The following is a 17,406-nucleotide window of genomic DNA, read 5'->3' as shown; positions in this document are numbered from 1 at the left end:
TTATGCTTTGCTCTTTTGTTTAAAAACCATGCTGCTCACTAAACACTAACACGCACACACATTACATTACACATATTACTTTACGCTCTTAATATTTAATCGATTACAATTTGTATATTTTTTTGCGAATTTTTGTTTTTTAGTAAAATTAAATTTTTTTGTTGCTTTTTGTTGTGTTTTTAAATAGTTAAAAATTATGTATGTATGTATGTATGTTTGTATATATGCATGTATATATAATATTTAATGCGTATATGTTTATAGATTTCCATAGCTTAAAATTGTTGCTTCACATTAGATATTGAGTGTCCGTTTAAAGATACTTTTGCTGAAATTTAGTTGCATAGAGTTTAGCCGGCTGCCTAGGTGCTCATAAGTATAGTAAAGTAATCATTTGTAGTCTATTGTAATACTCGCATTTTGTGACATTTAGTTTGTTAATTTTGAATGCTGCAGTATGTAGAAGTTAGTTTTTAATGTTCATCGGCTAGTTGTTGCTGTTGCTCTCAGCTATAGCCTGTTGATCTTGTCTAATTCGTTATTTTAATTAGTTCAATGGAAGGCAAAACATGTGCTGCAGTAAACTTTTATTATTATTTACTTGCATTTGATTATTATGATTGTTATTGTTACCATTATTATGATGATGTTGTTGATGTTGTGGATGCTGTTGTAAGTGCTGCTGCTGTTGTGTGTATTGATGATATTGCTGGCCTTGTGGCTGCTGTTGCTGTTGGCGATAATGTTGTTGTTGTTGTTGCTGACTTAAATTATTATTGGTATTGGCTAATCCTGCTGCAGCACTGTTTAAGTGCAATAGACTCAAGTCATCAGCCACTGAATCGTAATCACTGGAGTCCTCGCCATAGAGCTATAGATAAATACAGTTTAATCTTGGGTTCAATCTTAAGCAATCTGATTACTTACACGCATATTATACGGATGTAAATCACACGTCTCGTGATGTCAGACGCAATCCTCCAGTGACATCAGCAATGGGTTCACATACTCAAAGCCCTCGAACTCCGATTGATCAATGTTGTCAATCACATGACTATGTTGACAAATAAAAAAATAATAGTGCAATGTGTTATTAACAAATTGTTTGTGAAACGAAATTAATTGCAAAATACAGTTAATAATAGTGCAAACTTACTCATCGTCCGGTGTTAGTTGCACCGGTTCGCCGGTGAACTCTATAGGGAAATTGGCCAAATCGCGATCTGAGTCTAAGCGTGGCTTAAATGGTGGCGAAACCTGTTTGCGTTCGAGCTGCATGAAGTTGAAATTTATGACATGGATGCAATTGTGTGTGTGTGTGTTCATGTATGTAAAGAGAGTATAAAATAAAATATAAGTTTAGTTAACTGAACAAAACTTTGCCGGCCAATCTCAAGCAAACATAAAAACAATTTCAACAGTTTGAGAGGATACACAATTAGACTGTGTAAATATGTGTGTATATTGATTGACTGATTGATTGATTGTTTGATGATGATGATAGAGTACAAATCGAGCAAGCTGGGGTAAGGGTTTATACAGCGAGAGAGCGAGAGCGAGAGAGAGAGAGAGGTAGGGAGACATTACCTGCAGGTTAGTCTGACCACTAGAGTTGAGTAAGTAACATTGGGATTTATCTTTGGGGTATTTAATCTCATGCCAAAACAATAATTGTCTACAATATCTGCAAGTCTTTCATTTGTTTTTCTCTTTTGGTTTGACTTACGGATCATCGGGCGTCAATTCAGCCGGCTCTCTGGTGAATTGAATGTCAAAATTTGATGACATATAAGGATCGTCAGGATCCAGTATAGGTATATAAGGTGGCTCGATCTCCTTTTGAGCAATCTTAGCATACACCAAAATATTTGCATGTACATATAATAAATTCAGTTTACAATATAGCGAAAAAATAAGATAACTAGCATCAGTTCTTTGTGTCCTATAAATCTGCTGCAATAATATATCAAAATATCTTAGCTTACAATACTTGGGTTACGCTAAACCTTGGAGCTTTGGGCTTACTATAAGTATCATCATCATCATTATCATCGATAGCAATACCTACACACACACACAAACTTGGACACAATTGTGTGGAACGGTTGACTTACCATTTCCCAGTCAATGACTTTAAAGAACGGATGATTAACAATATCCATGAAGGCCGATTCGCGATGACAGCCCAAGCGATCAGCGGGATTTTTGTTGAGGAAACCTTTCAATACGGAGGCAGCCTTCACGCTCAGCGAGCGCGGTATGCGTATGGTCTTCTCCAGAATGACTTGGAACAGATAATCTTCAGTGTTCTGAGCAATAGAAAAACGAGAATATTAGTAGCTGCATAATAGGGCTAACTGTTAGCTTACCTGATCGGGATTCTCGGAGGCGCCGGCAATGTCGAATGGACTGCGTCCGGCGAGCATTTCGTAGAGCAGCACACCCAGCGCCCACCAATCCACCGAGAAGCCATAGTCCTCGCCGCGCAATATCTCAGGCGCTATGTAGTTGGGTGTGCCACAGAATGTGGAAGTGGTGTCGCCTGGGCGAATGCCCTCCTTGCACATGCCGTAGTCGGTTAGCTTGATGTGGCCCTCGTGGTCCAGCAGCACATTGTCCAGCTTCAGATCGCGATAGATAATGCCCTTCTCGTGTAGGAAGTTCAGCGCCAAACTAATCTCAGCTGCATAGAAGCGCGCGTGCTCCTCGGGCAGACGTCGCTGGCGTTGCATGTGGTACATCAAATCGCCGCCGCGCACAAACTCAATGACAAAGAAGAGACGCGAGGGCGTCTGGAAGCAGGAGTGCAGGCCCACCAGGAAGGGATGATTCGAGGCTGTTTCAAACACATGCTTCTCCGTTTGCACCCAGTCAATGTCCTCGTCGTCGGTGACCAGCGCCTTCTTGATGACCTTCATGGCATAAATGCGACGTGTGCGTCGCAGCTCCACCATCAAAACCTTGGCATAACTGCCGCGTCCAATGACGCGTATCAGCTCAAAGTCGTTCAGCGAGTACTGGCGCTGTGTGGCCGGCTCCAAGGGATCCTCGGCCTGCTGCGGTGCCACAATATGCGCATGCTCATGCGACTCGTAGGCATCGCCACTGCCGCCCACTGTTTCATACGGTAATGGCGGCAAAGGCACCGGCATGGGATCGCTAGACTCCTCCGAGCGCTCTTTGACCAGCGGCTCGGGCTGATCGGTGCAGTGCTTCTGCACTAGCTTATGACACTTTTTGTGCACCAACAGCTTGCACTGTATGCACTTGAAACCCTGTCGCCCAAGTCCCCAGATGCGATCCTGGCAATAGGCACAGAAGGCGCGCTAAGCAAATAAAACAAACATTAGTTGTTGTATAAATTAATGATGCAAATGCTTAACTTACGCGATTGAAGCGCTTGGCCTGGAAAATGTGTCCATTGACGCGATACAATTTGCGCCAGCGACGAGCGCCGCGTCTGTAGATGCTGCCTATAAAGCAAATGAGTAATTTAATAAAAGTTTGTTAACATTGATATAGAAACTTACGATCTTCACCATCGCAGGATAGACCAGGCGCTTGAGGAACATTGGGGAATACTGCAAGCAAAGAGATATACAAATAATTTAATAAGTTTTGTTTGTTTGTGGCAAAGAGTGCGCGCTTGCTTACGGCCAGTTAACAAGCCCATGCTTTGGGGTAGACTGGCCCTTATCAATTCGATTGCCTAAGCTCAAAATTAGCGACAAAAATGTTGCGTCTTTTTATTTGTTTTGTGTGCGTTTTTATTTATAAAGCCACATTATTGTCTTGTTCACAAACCCGCAGCAACTCCATGACTGAAGCAAGCGATTGCCCAGCCATTGAGTCTTATCTCTCTGCACGCACCATAAAAAAAATACAACAAACAAGAGAAAGAGACATAGAGAGGGAGAGGGAGAGAAAGAGCGCTGCGCTCTTTTCCAAGTAAATGTAGCTCGCAGTTAATTAAGTTTTTCCGCAAAAGAGACAAGCGATTCAACAGTCTGGGCTGCCGCTCAATTGAGCTTAATTATTCACAACAGACTTTGATGTTTTAGCCATCACTCGAGAGTCAATTAAATGTACAGCAAGGTCAAGCAAATTGTTAGAGTGCAGACCAACTAACTAAACTAAACCAAGTCTTGCATTGACCTAGAATTAGAGTAGATAGCATTTGACAAAAACTGAGAGAGCGAGTGTGTGTTTAGTCTTATCAGCGCATTCTGATATGGATGACAAAATTTGTTTGGTCTACACCCACACACAAGCGCACCAAAGATAAAACACAGCAATAGTCGCCTAGCTATGTTAGTGTGTGTGTGTGTGTGTTTGTCTATAGGTGAATTATAGATTGGCAAATCAGCAATGTTATTGCAGTTCGTTAGTCATTAAGCAACTGACGCAGCAACAGGTGTAGGGGTTAACGATTAGTTCACGGCAGCAGAGTGTGGAATCCAAGTGGATCCTAAGTGCGTACACTAATCGCTTTAAGACAAACACTAGGAGGGTGCGTTTATGTTACGACTTTCATCTGCTATCATTCCATTCTGACTTCGTATTGTATATTGATAAACAATTCATGTTTTAAAAATAACAATCACAGATTATAATTTTTAATTTGGAACTTTTCAAGTGCTTTACTAACACGAAACACCTCCGGCAACCAAATTAGCTGTATGTGTGCTATAAATTTGCGCTGCCTCACAGAAGCCGCTCCAGATGATCATATTGGTGGGTGTGGCTGTGGGTGGCAGCTTCAGCTTAGTTCAGCGGCGGGGTCAGACTGCCACAAAAGGCGCAACATACAGTCAAGCGATTTTAATTAAATGTACTCAAAGCCATACAAATTATGTATGCAGACACGATCGCGTATTAAAGTGTTTGTTTCTTTTTGTTTTCTTCTTCTTCTTCTGTTTTCTGCAGGCTTCGCGGCACGCGTTCTTTGCGTTCCGTTGCGTTGTCAGCGCACGAGTTTCAGCTGCGAACTGAGGCAAAAAACAATAAGCATACGAATAAGCAAAAGAACAACAAAAGCAAAATCAACTCAAGTGGCTATTGACTTGTCACAAGAATGGGCTGCAAAGTCTAATTGAGAGCAAGTAAGAGCGCAACGAATCAGGGATGGCAACAAAACGCGAAAGAAAGAAACCAAACAAGAGACTCCAGCTTACAAAAATTAACAAAAAAAGATGAAGAAGTATTCTAATTGTCGATTAACTTACAAATAACTATAAATAGCTTAAATAATTTCAATAAATTAATTAATACGCAATAGCATGAGCATATTTTTATAAATTAAAGTAGTGTTGAGAATTCTAGCTCAATTTTATTGAACAAGTTCAGCCGATCAGTTTTAGTTCTTGGTACTGTCTCATAATTTAGTGAGGTTAGTTATTAGTTCGTATAATTCATAAGCATTTTATTCAATAGCTTAAGATGAATGGCCAATCCTTCTTCAACGTATAACAGACCAGTATTCTTGAATTGTATTGTTTATATACAAATACTAACTGATTAGATTGACCGAATGAGATCATTCACTTTGATTGCTTTCTACCAATTTCCTTCAGTACGGATGATAGCAATTGGTGATTTCATAAATGAAAGTATTTTATTTAATTGTGGAATTATAGCTTATGCAATTATTATTGTAGAGTATGAAACAAAGCTAAAGGAAATTCACTAGTGATTGGTAAAATCCCCATATCAATTTTACCATTAACTGGTCGTTTAAACAAAACTGGTGAATGGTACGAAATAGATATTAATAAAATAAAACAAAATTTTCTTTCATAAAAATTAATAAATAATTAATAATACAATACTAAAAATAAACCTATAACATATCAAACTTGTATTTAATATATAGTTAAATATTATTCGCATATTCCAAGGAGAGTAAATTTCCCAGTTGATGATTTTACCTGTAGCATAGGCCGGCTCTATTTCCTCCTCGGACTGCAGCTGATGCTGAGGCGGCATTTGGTGCTGCTGTTGCTGGGCCACGCCCATGGGCACTGTGGGAATGGGCACAGGTATGGGCAAGCGTTCGTAGTGGATGCACTCGTGATGATATTGCTGATGATGATGCCCGTGGCCATTGTGTATAGTGCCGAGAACGCTGTTGCGTCCACCGATGCTGCCACCAGCAATGCTGCCACCGCCAGCACCGCAACCATTGAGACCGCTGCCCGCACTACCGCTATGATGAACATGATGGTAATCCATGAGCATGCCCGGAGCACCGATCATAACATTGTTGCCAGCGCCGACGCCACCACCGCCGCCGCTGCTGCCGCCGCCCGAGTCGTCAGTGGTGGTGGTGTTGTGGCAACGACTGGAGCAGCGGCCCAGCGAGCCGCTGCCCGTGCTATGATGACCCAGACTGCCCATATGGCCGGCATGGCCCATTACCAGCATGCCACCCATGATGGAACCGCCGCAGCCCTGGCTAGAATCCGAGCCGGAGTCATGACCCGTGCACACAGCGCCCGCCGATCCTGGCCTGCTAAGCGTTGCATGCGGCGGCGTCATCGAAGCTGTCGTCTGCATATAATGATGCGTATATGGATGCGGATGCGGCACATCATAATCGCCCGTATCAATATGGCTGGCCGACATCATGCCAATGCTGCCCGTGCTGCCTGTGCCCACGCCCACGCCCACGCCCACACTTACTCCGCCCTGCAGACAGCCGAGCGAGCCGTGCGCGCTGCCATGATGACTGTGACTATGATGGCTGCCATGAGCGCTGCCACTGCGGCTATGCAGCGAGACGCCTCTGGTGAGCGTATTGTTGGCCGACTGTATGGAGCTGACGACGGCGCCGCGACACATGATGTCCGACAGCTGGTTGGCCTGTATGTCAAAGTACTTGGACTGTCCAGGGGGAGGGGGAGGGAGGGAGCAAAAGAGGCAAAGGTCAGTTCGGTTTGGTTCAAGGCTACAAAAGAGCTGTGCATGATGCTCAATGCTCAAGCAATTGGGATTGGGCGGATTAGAAGCAAACTGTGAAGCTTATGCAAAAATTTCTTGCTGTCAATAGAATCATGCACGACTCTTGTTGTCCCTAACTGTATAAAGTACCGTGTTCAGTACCTGCGGACTGTCCAGCTGGTCCAAGGACTGTCGCCTGGCCGCGTAGTCCAAGTGCGTCATTAGCTGCTGCGCCGCCGGGCAGTTCTTGTTGGAATGCTGATGCAGATGCTGCTGCGATGACGTCATCAGCGGCGGCGGTGGCGGCGTTATGGAGCCACATGGCGAACCCGGACAAGGACTGGAGCAACGCGAACGGCAAGTGGGACTATAGCAGAGTGTGCCGCCATTGCCGCCCTGCTGATTGGGCGTATTGGGACAAGTCTGGGATTGCTGCGACTGCTGCTGCGCCTGTTGCTGCTGCTGCTGCTGCTGCTGTGGTGCTGGCTCCTCCTCCTCCTCCTCCTGCTGCACCAAATTAACTGGCAGCGGCGTGCTCTGCATTACGCGTCGCGGCGACCGACCACGATCCACTGTAGTGGCAGACCAATAGCCCCAGGCCATGCTGCTGCTGCTGCTGCTTCTCCGGCTGTTTGTTGTCTTATTGCAGTTGCTGTTGTTACGTTGCGTTTAGTTTGGGATTGTCTTTGGTTTATTTTGCACTTGACTTTAGTACTAGTTGCTGCCTGCGATTAATTGCCGCTAAATTTGCATAAACTGGCAATGTCAACAAGCTACCGCAAACAGAAAGAAAGAAAGCTTTACAACAAATTGCACAGTGGGGCAAAACGTATATGTATGCGAATTCGTTTTACACTAGCAGCACTTCAAAATAAAATATTTCAAATTAAAAATAAATCAATCTTAAAATAAAATCCAATTTATGCTGACAAACCCAAAATTACACTTTGATATTAAAATATTTAAAATTAAAAATAATTACCATATTTAAAATTCATAATAAATAAACTTTAAAATAAAGTTCAATTCATATGTAAATTTTAGATTCGTAGACACTTTATATAAAAATAATTCAAATTTCACGTAAATAAATTTAAAAATAAAACTCAATTTAAGCTTTACGAATTAACCTAAAGTTTAAAATAAAAATATAATATGTAATTTATAATTTGCAGTCCTTAAATTCATTATAAACGCAACTCCTATTTTCATATTATAATTTAAATTGATGAACATATTTAGTAATAGCCGCTCAACTTTTTAACAATTGCTCATTCATCATTGTCAGCACATTTGCCCCACTGTGCGCCGAGTGCAAATTGTGTGCCACAGTTTTATTGTGGCAAGGCAAAGGGAAAACAGCGCAAGGCCTCCGCTGCTGTTGTCGTTGCCGTTGCAGTTGAACGGGCAACGCTGCGGGCCGCCTAAAACTATGCACTGTAAACTTTTCAAAGCCAAGCGACAGCTGCGCTGCCCCTCCTGCCTCACTGCCTCACCCAATCCTCAAGCAACGCCTGCAGCCTTGGCATGGCAATACGATAGTTTTAAAATGATTGATTAAAAACTGCAGGCAATGGGCGCGCGAATGGCGCGATGCAGCAAAGGCGGCAGATTATGCGCTCCCAGGGCGTGGCTGTGCATGTTATGCTCAGCCTGCTTTGTGTGTGTGTGTGGGCGTCATGCAGAGACGCTGACGCCGCAGAAACCACACCTAAAAAAAATATATAAATTGTGTAATAATGGGCAGTGGAACTAGCGAGAGCGAAAGAGCAAGAGCAAGAGCAGCGGGCATGTGGTCACAATGCAAGCGAAACAGCTGACAACTCTGTTCAACCACACACACACACACACACACACACACACTCATACAAACTCATACACAGAAGCTCAGCGACTTGGCGACAATCACAAACAATTGAACCCAAGTCAAACGAGCGCACAAGTTGCTGTAAATTGACAAAGGCGTGAAAGCAAGCTGAACAACAGATAATGCGCACATGTTAGAGCGAGAGCGAGAGCGCGAGCGCATATCGAGAGAGCGAGAGCGTAATCCCAACTGCGCAGGGAAATTTTGCTCCCAGGGCAAAAGCAAGAAAATACTTATGCACACCCCAACAGTTTGACACTGCTCTACTCTTCTTCTTCTTCGTCGTCTTCTTCTTCGCATAGCAGCAGCTACTCCCCCTACTGCTGCTGGTGCAGTCAAGTGTAAATAGAAAATTTTCTTCAAGTGTATTGGTAGGTCACATCGAAACTGCTTGACGCGGCTGTTGTTGCCATTGTTGTCGTCGTCGTCGTCGTTGTTGTTCAGACAATTGAAATTAAGTACTCCACTTTCATGCATAATTCGCATGATTAACGAGACGACCAGTGAGCGACGAGTAGGGTGCAACATTAGTGGGTGTAGGTTGCGGGTTCGGGTTGGGGTAATGCTGCTGTAATGCGTTTGCTAATGTTAGCTCCCCAGTGTAGAATCCACTTGTGGCAAGTGGTTTTGTTCTGACAAGTCAGTTGATCCTTTCTTTTGTGCTGATGTTGCACAGTCAGGCCAACCCTTTTACCCCACCCTGTTGAGGTTTGGGGTACTTGTGTTTCGGGTAACATCGTTTGCTAAATATAAACATGCTGCCCCGGCATTGTTTGGTAAATGCAATTGGAGCATGAATATTGGTTGTGCTGCCAGCAACAGAAATAATAAGAGAGAGAGAGAGCTGATTGTACGAGCTAACGATGTGCGGCAAATCAATTTGAGGTTAACCCCAAAGCTGCAGTTAACTCTGCCATCAACTTGGGCTCAAATTTAAATTAGGTAAATCTGTATAAATGAAGAAACTTGCACAAAGGATAAAATGTGTACAAGTGCGTGTAAACAGATAAACTTTTCCTGTTCCTTTACAAGCTATAGACAGAGTTGAATAAACAACTGCACAGCAAAAGTTGGACGTTGCCGACATTTTATACACTTTGTCTAAGTAACAATGGCAAATTAGTTTGTCTTGCTCACCGAACTTTATGGCATTCATTACTTTTAAGAGCAATGAGAGACAAAGCAAAGTTTGACGCTGACGACTTTATATACACTTTGCCTATAGAAAAGCGGCAGACTGAAATTAGTTTGACTTGCTAAAATAATATATCGGTATAGTAGTTCGTTCCTGAGACAGTTGACTGCTAAAGCTCAATGCTGCCGACTTTATATACACTTTTCTAAAGAATAAAGTGAAATTAATTTGCCTTACTTAACAAAAATTGTATATAATTTATGGAGCTCGTTCTTTTTTAAGCTATAGCAATAAGAAATAGAGATAGACGGAGAGATGTAGGCTGCCGATTTTGTATACAATAGGAAATTAAATTAATTTGTCTACTTTATAGAATTCATTCCCTTTCGTATAAGATTTAAAAAATGTCAAAGTGTATAAAAACAGAGTTGAGTTAACCAATGATCCAAATTTGGACGCTGCCAACTTTTTATACACTTTTTCTAAGCAACAACAGCAAACTGAAGTCAGTTGTGGGATAGAAATTGGCTCTGAGCTTGGACCTAGTCTACTCTAGTCAATAAAAGTTGCTACAAGTTTTTTTGCTCAGTGTAATCACCCATAAATGTGTATTTGGCTATATAATGTCCTCATTTATGTGATTTATGTTGTTGTCCAACACTTGGGTCAATTAGCTAGTCAACGTTCAATGCTTACGGACTGGCCAAGAATCAATACATTTTAAATACGAACTCAAGCATCAGCAAACAATGGACTTGCGTCACAGAGGCAGCCAGCGAGGCAACACTAAGCACGTTGGCTGTTTATCCGAGGCAAGCCTCTTAGGCGTTAAAGCGCACTTAAGTTTCCAGCGATAATAACGATAAATAAAACAAGAAATGTTCCAGCTAAAGCACAACCAACCATCTGCACTGTTCCTCTGCATAGCGCTAACGCCATCAATAGTTAAACACAAGCGCAAGTTAAATTTGCCTGCGAATGACGTCAACAGGCAAAAGTAGCATAAATTCTGTAGCAAGTGCACGATTCTCTGACCGGAGAGTCAGCAGCACCTGCGTCCAATATTATTTACAACACCCTCGCATAAAACAGTTGAGGGTTTTTACTGCTGCTGACTGCTGAATTTTGGCCAGCATTAAAAAAAGCAGCTAAAAAACGTAATATGCTTAAAAGGCTGGGATTGCAAGCAAGATTTCATTACTTTTCTTTGCTTTCGAAGGACTTTTTCTAAAGGTTTAGTGTGTACAAAATTCTAATAGATAATAAACTAAAGAGTCTTTTTTAACATTAAGCTTAGCAGTTCAGATATACGATAAATCATACATCAAAATTTGTATTAAGCTTCATTGCTTCATAAAAATCTAGTTTAGCTTCTAAATAATAATTATATTTACTGCAGTGTTCAATAAACTTCTTCAAAAGATTCAGAGTGTATCAAATCTAATAGGTAAACCATTTATATATCAAAGTATGGAATAAACTCCATTGAGTTCGCACAATATTTTATTTAAATTTTTCAATATACAAAGCACTTATGGCTTTTAAATAATAATCAACATATAGCGTTTATTTTCTGACGTTCCCTGATTACAGGTTAGAGTAGCTAACGAAAAACAAGCAAAACAATTTTCCCCCAAAACGAGTTGAGCTCAGCTGAATCGGGGCGGGGGCGGGGGCGGGGGCGTAGTACACATACTGAGTGCTGGCCATGCATGCAAAACGACGCACAGTTCGTACGGCTTGTGAATACTTAAGCAGCAGTCAGAGGCTTTCGTTCAGCTCGGAGGCTCTGCGTATACAGTTGGTTAATACAGGCGAACGAATCCTAGCCTGGCCTGACTATGAAACAATAATTTCATTAAGCCCAATGGCAATATTAAAATATGCCAAAACAATCATAATGTGCCAACAAAACTCACTAAAGTGGCAAAGAATTCAAATGAATTTCACCAACAGCAAAAAGAGAAAAGTTGGCAATATTGAAATGTAAATGTGTTGATTGCCAGAGGAAGAAGAGCAAGAGTTTTAAGTGCCAAAGCGACAGCTTGGACCCAACAAAAACAATAGTAAGTCGAATGTGGGCTTCTGATTTCCAACACACACACAAACAAAGAAAACACACACACACAGAGTCAATGAGAGCGAGAGCAAATTGCCATGCCCCGCAGCATCTTGGCAGCACACTGACACACATACACGCCACGTCTGTCTGTGTGTGTGTGTGTGTGTGTGAGCCTGGTCAAGCAGCAAAAAATTTGGCTGCCTCCTTTTTTGGCCTAGACACTTTTTGTTGCTATATAATGCAGGCAGGCGACATCATCATCATTGCTTGATGAAGTGCAAATACCTGCTGGGGTCAAGTTTAGGGTGGGGATTTATTAAACACACACACACATACATATAGAGTAGTGTGTGTTTGCTTTTCTGTAAGTAAATTTGTTTTGAGTGTCTGGGGCGCAGCAGCCGAAAAGTATGCAAAGAAAAAAAGCCCCAAAAAAATAGCAAACGGCAAACATGACAAATCAATGATTCGATTTTGGGCCTCAGCTAACATTCTTTACTTTTGCCGTGAAGCGAATTTCCACGTTAGCTAACAAATTTGATTATGTGATAAATGTTGAACATGACAGCTGCCTTTAGGGCTACACTCGACAACAAATTGAAGACAATTCTGTGGCTAGAGCACGCTCATATATAACTGTGGCCTCAGCTTACCAAACAAACTCTTTCGAACAGATGTTGCTTAGGCTTTAATGCGAGGACTTAAAAATAATATATGCATATATACTTATTTAAGATGCTCTTTTTTCTCAACGCCTCGCTGCACACAGCTTAACACACACACATACACACACACACACAGTTGAAATGTAACTAAATCATAAAGCGAATTCGCATACAAAATGTGTGTGTTGGATGCCGAGCAATAAAAATGTTGCCCAAAGGTAATTGATTTTTTTCACGTCTTCGTTTTGTTTCAAATTCAACATTAAATTGTATCTAATTTGTTGCAAACACTTTGTGTGGACCGCAAAACGTTGAATATATTTATTTTTGATTTATATATATACTTTTTCTTTTATATATTTGCTGTGCGCGACGCGACGTTGGCAACAGCAAAAAAATTGAACGACAAAGCTTTTTTTTCGGCCTGCGCTTGCTTAAATTTCTTTTGTTGATTTTTTTATTTGGCTTTTGACTTTCCGCACGGCACTTCCAAACAGGCGAGCAGCCAAGGCGCGAATGCTTGCGCCAGGACGCGACAAATGCCGACGCAACTTTTTCAAGGGATATTTGCTACACACACACACACACACACAGAGCAGCGAGAGAGCGCGCAAAGTGCATGCACATGTGTGCGTGTGTGTGCTGTTCAATGTCAGTGACGCAGGTGAGAGACACAAAGAGAGAGAGAGAGAGAGAGCGGCTCAGCTTGTGCAAAGTTTGGCCGCAACTTTGAAACACCGACACCGGTGTGGCATTGCCAACAATTAGGCAGTTTTAAAAGCTTAGCTGGCAATGATTTCAGCGCTCAGCTGTTTTTTGTATTTGCCCAACAAAAGGGAAATTCTCTCGCTCACTCTCGCTCTCTCTCTGCCTTTCTATCTTAGCATGCATGCGCCATCTCGCTTGGCTGTGAAGGCATCTTCGTCTGTATCGACCTTATACTATGTGCTTCAAAGCTTAAGTAAGGATATATAAGTGAGGGCAGCGTTGCCATATTGCAGGCGCATAAATTATAACGACAGAGCGAGAGTCAGAGCGGGGCCAGACGCTTCATTGTTAGCCGGAGATGAAACCGGAAGGTAACACACTCACACACACACACGCGCGAGCCAAAACAACGGCTTATAAAAACACTTGTCACACATACACGCACACATGTATGTGCATAGCCATTTACTAATCAACGCACAACAACAAAAAGAAACAGAAAAACAACAACAACCGCAATAGCATCAGCAGCCACAACAGTGACTGCAATAACAATAACTACATGTACACAAAGGTAGAGTAAAAACATCAACAGTCGAGTCGTGTAATGCTTTTAAGGCGCTTGTATGCGTTTGCTGACATATGTACATATATATATTATATACATACTATCTGCATGGTAATGGTAATGCCCCCACACAAACCGCACACAAAATGCTTTTAATACATTTTAAGCCGCATTTTTTCACACGTGGCTACAAACACAAGTTTCTCTCATATATATTTTTTGTTGTTGCTTGCCATATTATGCACAGTAATATGTTTAAGGACAACAGCCTCCGGTCTGCTTAAAAAACAAAACCATGAAACTATGCAAAAACACTGAATAATCATAATTTACTGTGTAAGCCACAAGTTAGTTTATCTGCATATTTATGAGTTATAGTCAAAGTTTAGATTTAAGCATAAAGTTAAACAAACTACAAATTAAAATACTGCTACTTGTTATTACAAAATTATATGCATGCAAATAAGTATGCTATGGAAAAGCAGCAGCTGAAAATACAAAACTATTTTCGTTGTAGTTTAAGTGAGGTGTAGTCAGAGTAGCTCACAGCTTAGCTAAATCTACTTTTCTCATTTTTATTTTATGCCGCGGCTTATTACTCAAGTTTTGTTAGTCCAGCCCCTCGAGAATGTAGAAGATCCCAAGTGTCTATTCCTAATTTCATATTCGAGCTGCCATTTCTCTCTCGCCTTCGTGTCTTTTGCTTTTGCTTTGTTGTAACTTTTGCTATAATTATATTTCAGTTGAAATATTTCTTTCTTACAGCAATTTATTATTATTGTCGCAATATGTTGCTGTGCGTGTTTGTTGTCATTAGGACACAAGTTTTGTGGCCACAACATAATTAGTCAACTTACAACAACGACATTGCCTTGCTGTGTTTTTAGCACAAGCAAGAGCGCTCGTAAATTTAAAGAAAATATTAAATTTACAAAGCTAGTCAAACAGCATACAATTTAATTATAATGAATTATAAACGAAGCGAGCGAGCAGCAAAGATTGAGAAAAAAAACCAACAGCTAAAGCGTTGCAAGAGTCTGTGCTACATATTGTACATATATGTATCTCTGTGTGTGTGTGTGGGTGTACACTCTATGTGTGTGTGTGTTTGCGCCTGTACGAGTTAATTAATATTTGATGTTATTAACATAGCGCTTTTGGACCGCTTTTGGTATCCTCGCCAGACAGTCAATAGCAAAAGTTTATTGGACTAATAAAGCGAGCAAGCATATTGCTGAACTAGGCTAAATGTGCACCAAATTGCGGTTAAATTGTGTTACATATATGTATGTGTATGCACATGAACATGTTAGCCCGTGTAAGCCCATTTGGGCCAAACCGCAAAGTGAGCACAAACTTTGGTATTAAAATTTGAGTCAAATTAAGAAAATGTTTGCATAGCTCGTTGAGCATTCAAAACAATAAAATAACGTCATTAAAATGTTAAAGAGTATTAAGTCAAGCAAATAAATTAATTGCTCTATTAGCATAGACGCATAGAGTTTCGAAAGATGTGTGTGAAAGTTATAAATTTCGCTTAAGTTAAACAACTCAATGGCTTATAAATTTACACTTTGTAGCTTAGTCTACTTAATTTTCTTTTGTTTTACAGTTACACACTTACCATGGATAACCAGTTGGGAATCGTAATTCATTTCATACAATCGTATGGCTTCGTCCAGCTCCATGTTCGTTGATATGGTACAGGGATCGTTTTCCTCGTCCACCCATTTGATGGTAAATGGCTAAAATAATTTGAATAATTTGTTATTCCTCAATTAAATTGTATATTATGTAAACTCACCTGGTCAATGGGAAAGCGACAAATGTTACGTATCTCATAGCAGAGCTCCTCGTACGTAATTTTCTTATTGATCGTTGTAATTATAATCTGTCCGTTGTAGGCAGTTTTCACTGTAATGCTATTGGGCGATGCACCGAGCAGTGAGGCAGCATTATTTAAATTGCCAGCACCGCTGCTGCCATCATTTAAAATCTGTGAAGGCATTTTCTGCATTTGGGGACGGGAGACGCACAATGAACGAAGACGACAAATAAAGACGAAATTAATTGGCAGTTAGTATTTTAAATTCTTTTTTCTCTTCGGAGTAGCATGCACCGGAATCACAGCAAATAAAAAGAAACTGTAAAAAAATAAAATTATAATTCATTAATGAAACGTAAACAACAAAACTCAAGTAGATACATCGTTTACATAAAGCTGTTAAGTCACTGTTAAGCTATGTTATAACATGTCGCTGCTCTCGCGCTCTCAAAGAGATGCTTGCACAGCTTTTCGCAGCTGCAAAGCTTTCTAATGTCAATGCCCAATTCAAGATGCGGCTGTCAACTTTGACATTTCACTTCCCACCCTGACCCGAGCAATATAAACAACATTCAACAGGTGTTTGCCGCTTTTCAAACACACCCGAAAAAATCACTTGTAACTAACATTTTCAAGCCATGATTCATATCTTAATGCTGCGACAGCAGAACAGTAGTACGCCCACTGCAGCAAACGTTGCAGTAACAAATTAACAGCAATGATAAGTGTTTTAGTTTTAGTTGCGCAAAACACGGCCCACAAACACTTCTTTACATTAATTAACGCCGTGCATTGACCAACTTAGCAGGGCAATCACAGACACAGACCCAGGCTAGAGAACAACAAAATGAGATATAAATGCAGGCAACAAATGCCAAAGCGTACTAGCGACAACCTGTTTTTGCTGTCTCTTTTTCTTTTTTCAGTTCATTTGCATTTTGAAGCGGTTTTGCTTTTGCCGCTCCATTTATAAATTTCTATTCGCTGCTAATTTTTTGCAAACAATTAACTAGTTAATTTCACTGAATTATGCTTACTTAAGTTAACCAAAAATGCCGCACAAATAAAACATTAACACAGAAACACACACACACATACGCACGTTCTGAACAAATAAGAGTCGGAATGTTAACGAAAATACGGCACAAATCAAAACATAAAACGTAAAATTGCGTTAGCTAAAAAGCTACACACATTATTTTTAAAACTTAAGCGCACGCACTTTAACTTCTTTTAAATTCTTGCCCGTTCATTTATTTAAACAATTGTAACATTTCTTTTACAAATGCGACGAGTGTGGCTGCAAATTGCCCAAAGCAAAAGCGCATAATTATGCCCAAATGCAATATTGTTATATACCAATATACCAAATATATACCACTAATAAAGAGCATCGATACTTTGTGCGCGCTCTTTATCAAGTTGCGCCATTTTTGCTATTCTACAGACTGGTCACACTCAGATGTGTTTTGGTTTTTGAGAAGAACGGTGGCGGCACGTCGCATCGCAATCTGCCGCCTAATATTTGTGAAGTTATAAAAAACGCATAAATTAACAAATTTATGGCACAAAATTTATTATTAAGTGCCTAGTTGAATATGAAGCAAATTGAAACAAATTAATTGCCGCTGGCACGA

At 40.9% G+C, this 17,406-nt stretch overlaps 1 protein-coding gene across 7 annotated transcripts; it reads right to left on the bottom strand.

The window, feature by feature from the left end:
* Window positions 1–217: 217 nt before the first annotated feature.
* Window positions 218–16,973, bottom strand: LOC108597082 (atypical protein kinase C). Of its 7 annotated transcripts, none has more exons than XM_017983421.1 (11): window positions 16,807–16,973; window positions 15,749–16,088; window positions 15,569–15,689; window positions 3,531–3,581; window positions 3,388–3,473; window positions 2,370–3,326; window positions 2,115–2,309; window positions 1,727–1,848; window positions 928–1,054; window positions 634–871; window positions 218–574 (listed from the first exon to the last, which is right to left on the bottom strand). In XM_017983421.1, exons 2-9 carry the CDS (start codon window positions 15,959–15,961, stop codon window positions 967–969), a joined length of 1,833 nt encoding a protein of 610 aa, XP_017838910.1. In that variant the 5' UTR covers window positions 15,962–16,088; window positions 16,807–16,973; the 3' UTR covers window positions 218–574; window positions 634–871; window positions 928–966. The 7 variants fall into 7 exon arrangements, with proteins under 7 accessions (XP_017838910.1, XP_017838911.1, XP_017838907.1 ...); XM_017983422.1 differs by lacking the exon at window positions 1,727–1,848 and adding an exon at window positions 1,157–1,272 and having other exon boundaries at window positions 16,807–16,971; XM_017983418.1 differs by lacking the exons at window positions 15,569–15,689; window positions 15,749–16,088; window positions 16,807–16,973 and adding exons at window positions 5,928–6,882; window positions 7,090–7,712.
* Between the last annotated feature and the right edge of the window lie 433 nt (window positions 16,974–17,406).

Source organism: Drosophila busckii, chromosome 2R (genome assembly GCF_011750605.1).
Source record: "Drosophila busckii strain San Diego stock center, stock number 13000-0081.31 chromosome 2R, ASM1175060v1, whole genome shotgun sequence".
NCBI classification, from domain to species: Eukaryota; Metazoa; Arthropoda; class Insecta; order Diptera; family Drosophilidae; genus Drosophila; species Drosophila busckii.
The sequence above is the reverse complement of the archived record's forward strand: the minus strand, read 5'-3'. Positions and strand labels throughout refer to the sequence as shown.

Excerpts from the sequence above, each read along its gene's own strand:
- LOC108597082 (XM_017983418.1), bottom strand. The coding sequence starts at position 7,542 with ATGGCCTGGGGCTATTGGTCTGCCACTACAGTGGATCGTGGTCGGTCG. Across the intron at positions 3,327-3,387 it reads AGGCCAAGCGCTTCAATCGC|CGCGCCTTCTGTGCCTATTG; the intron begins GTAAGTTAAGCA and ends TTATTTGCTTAG. Across the intron at positions 1,849-2,114 it reads AAGTCATTGACTGGGAAATG|ATTGCTCAAAAGGAGATCGA; the intron begins GTAAGTCAACCG and ends GTGTATGCTAAG.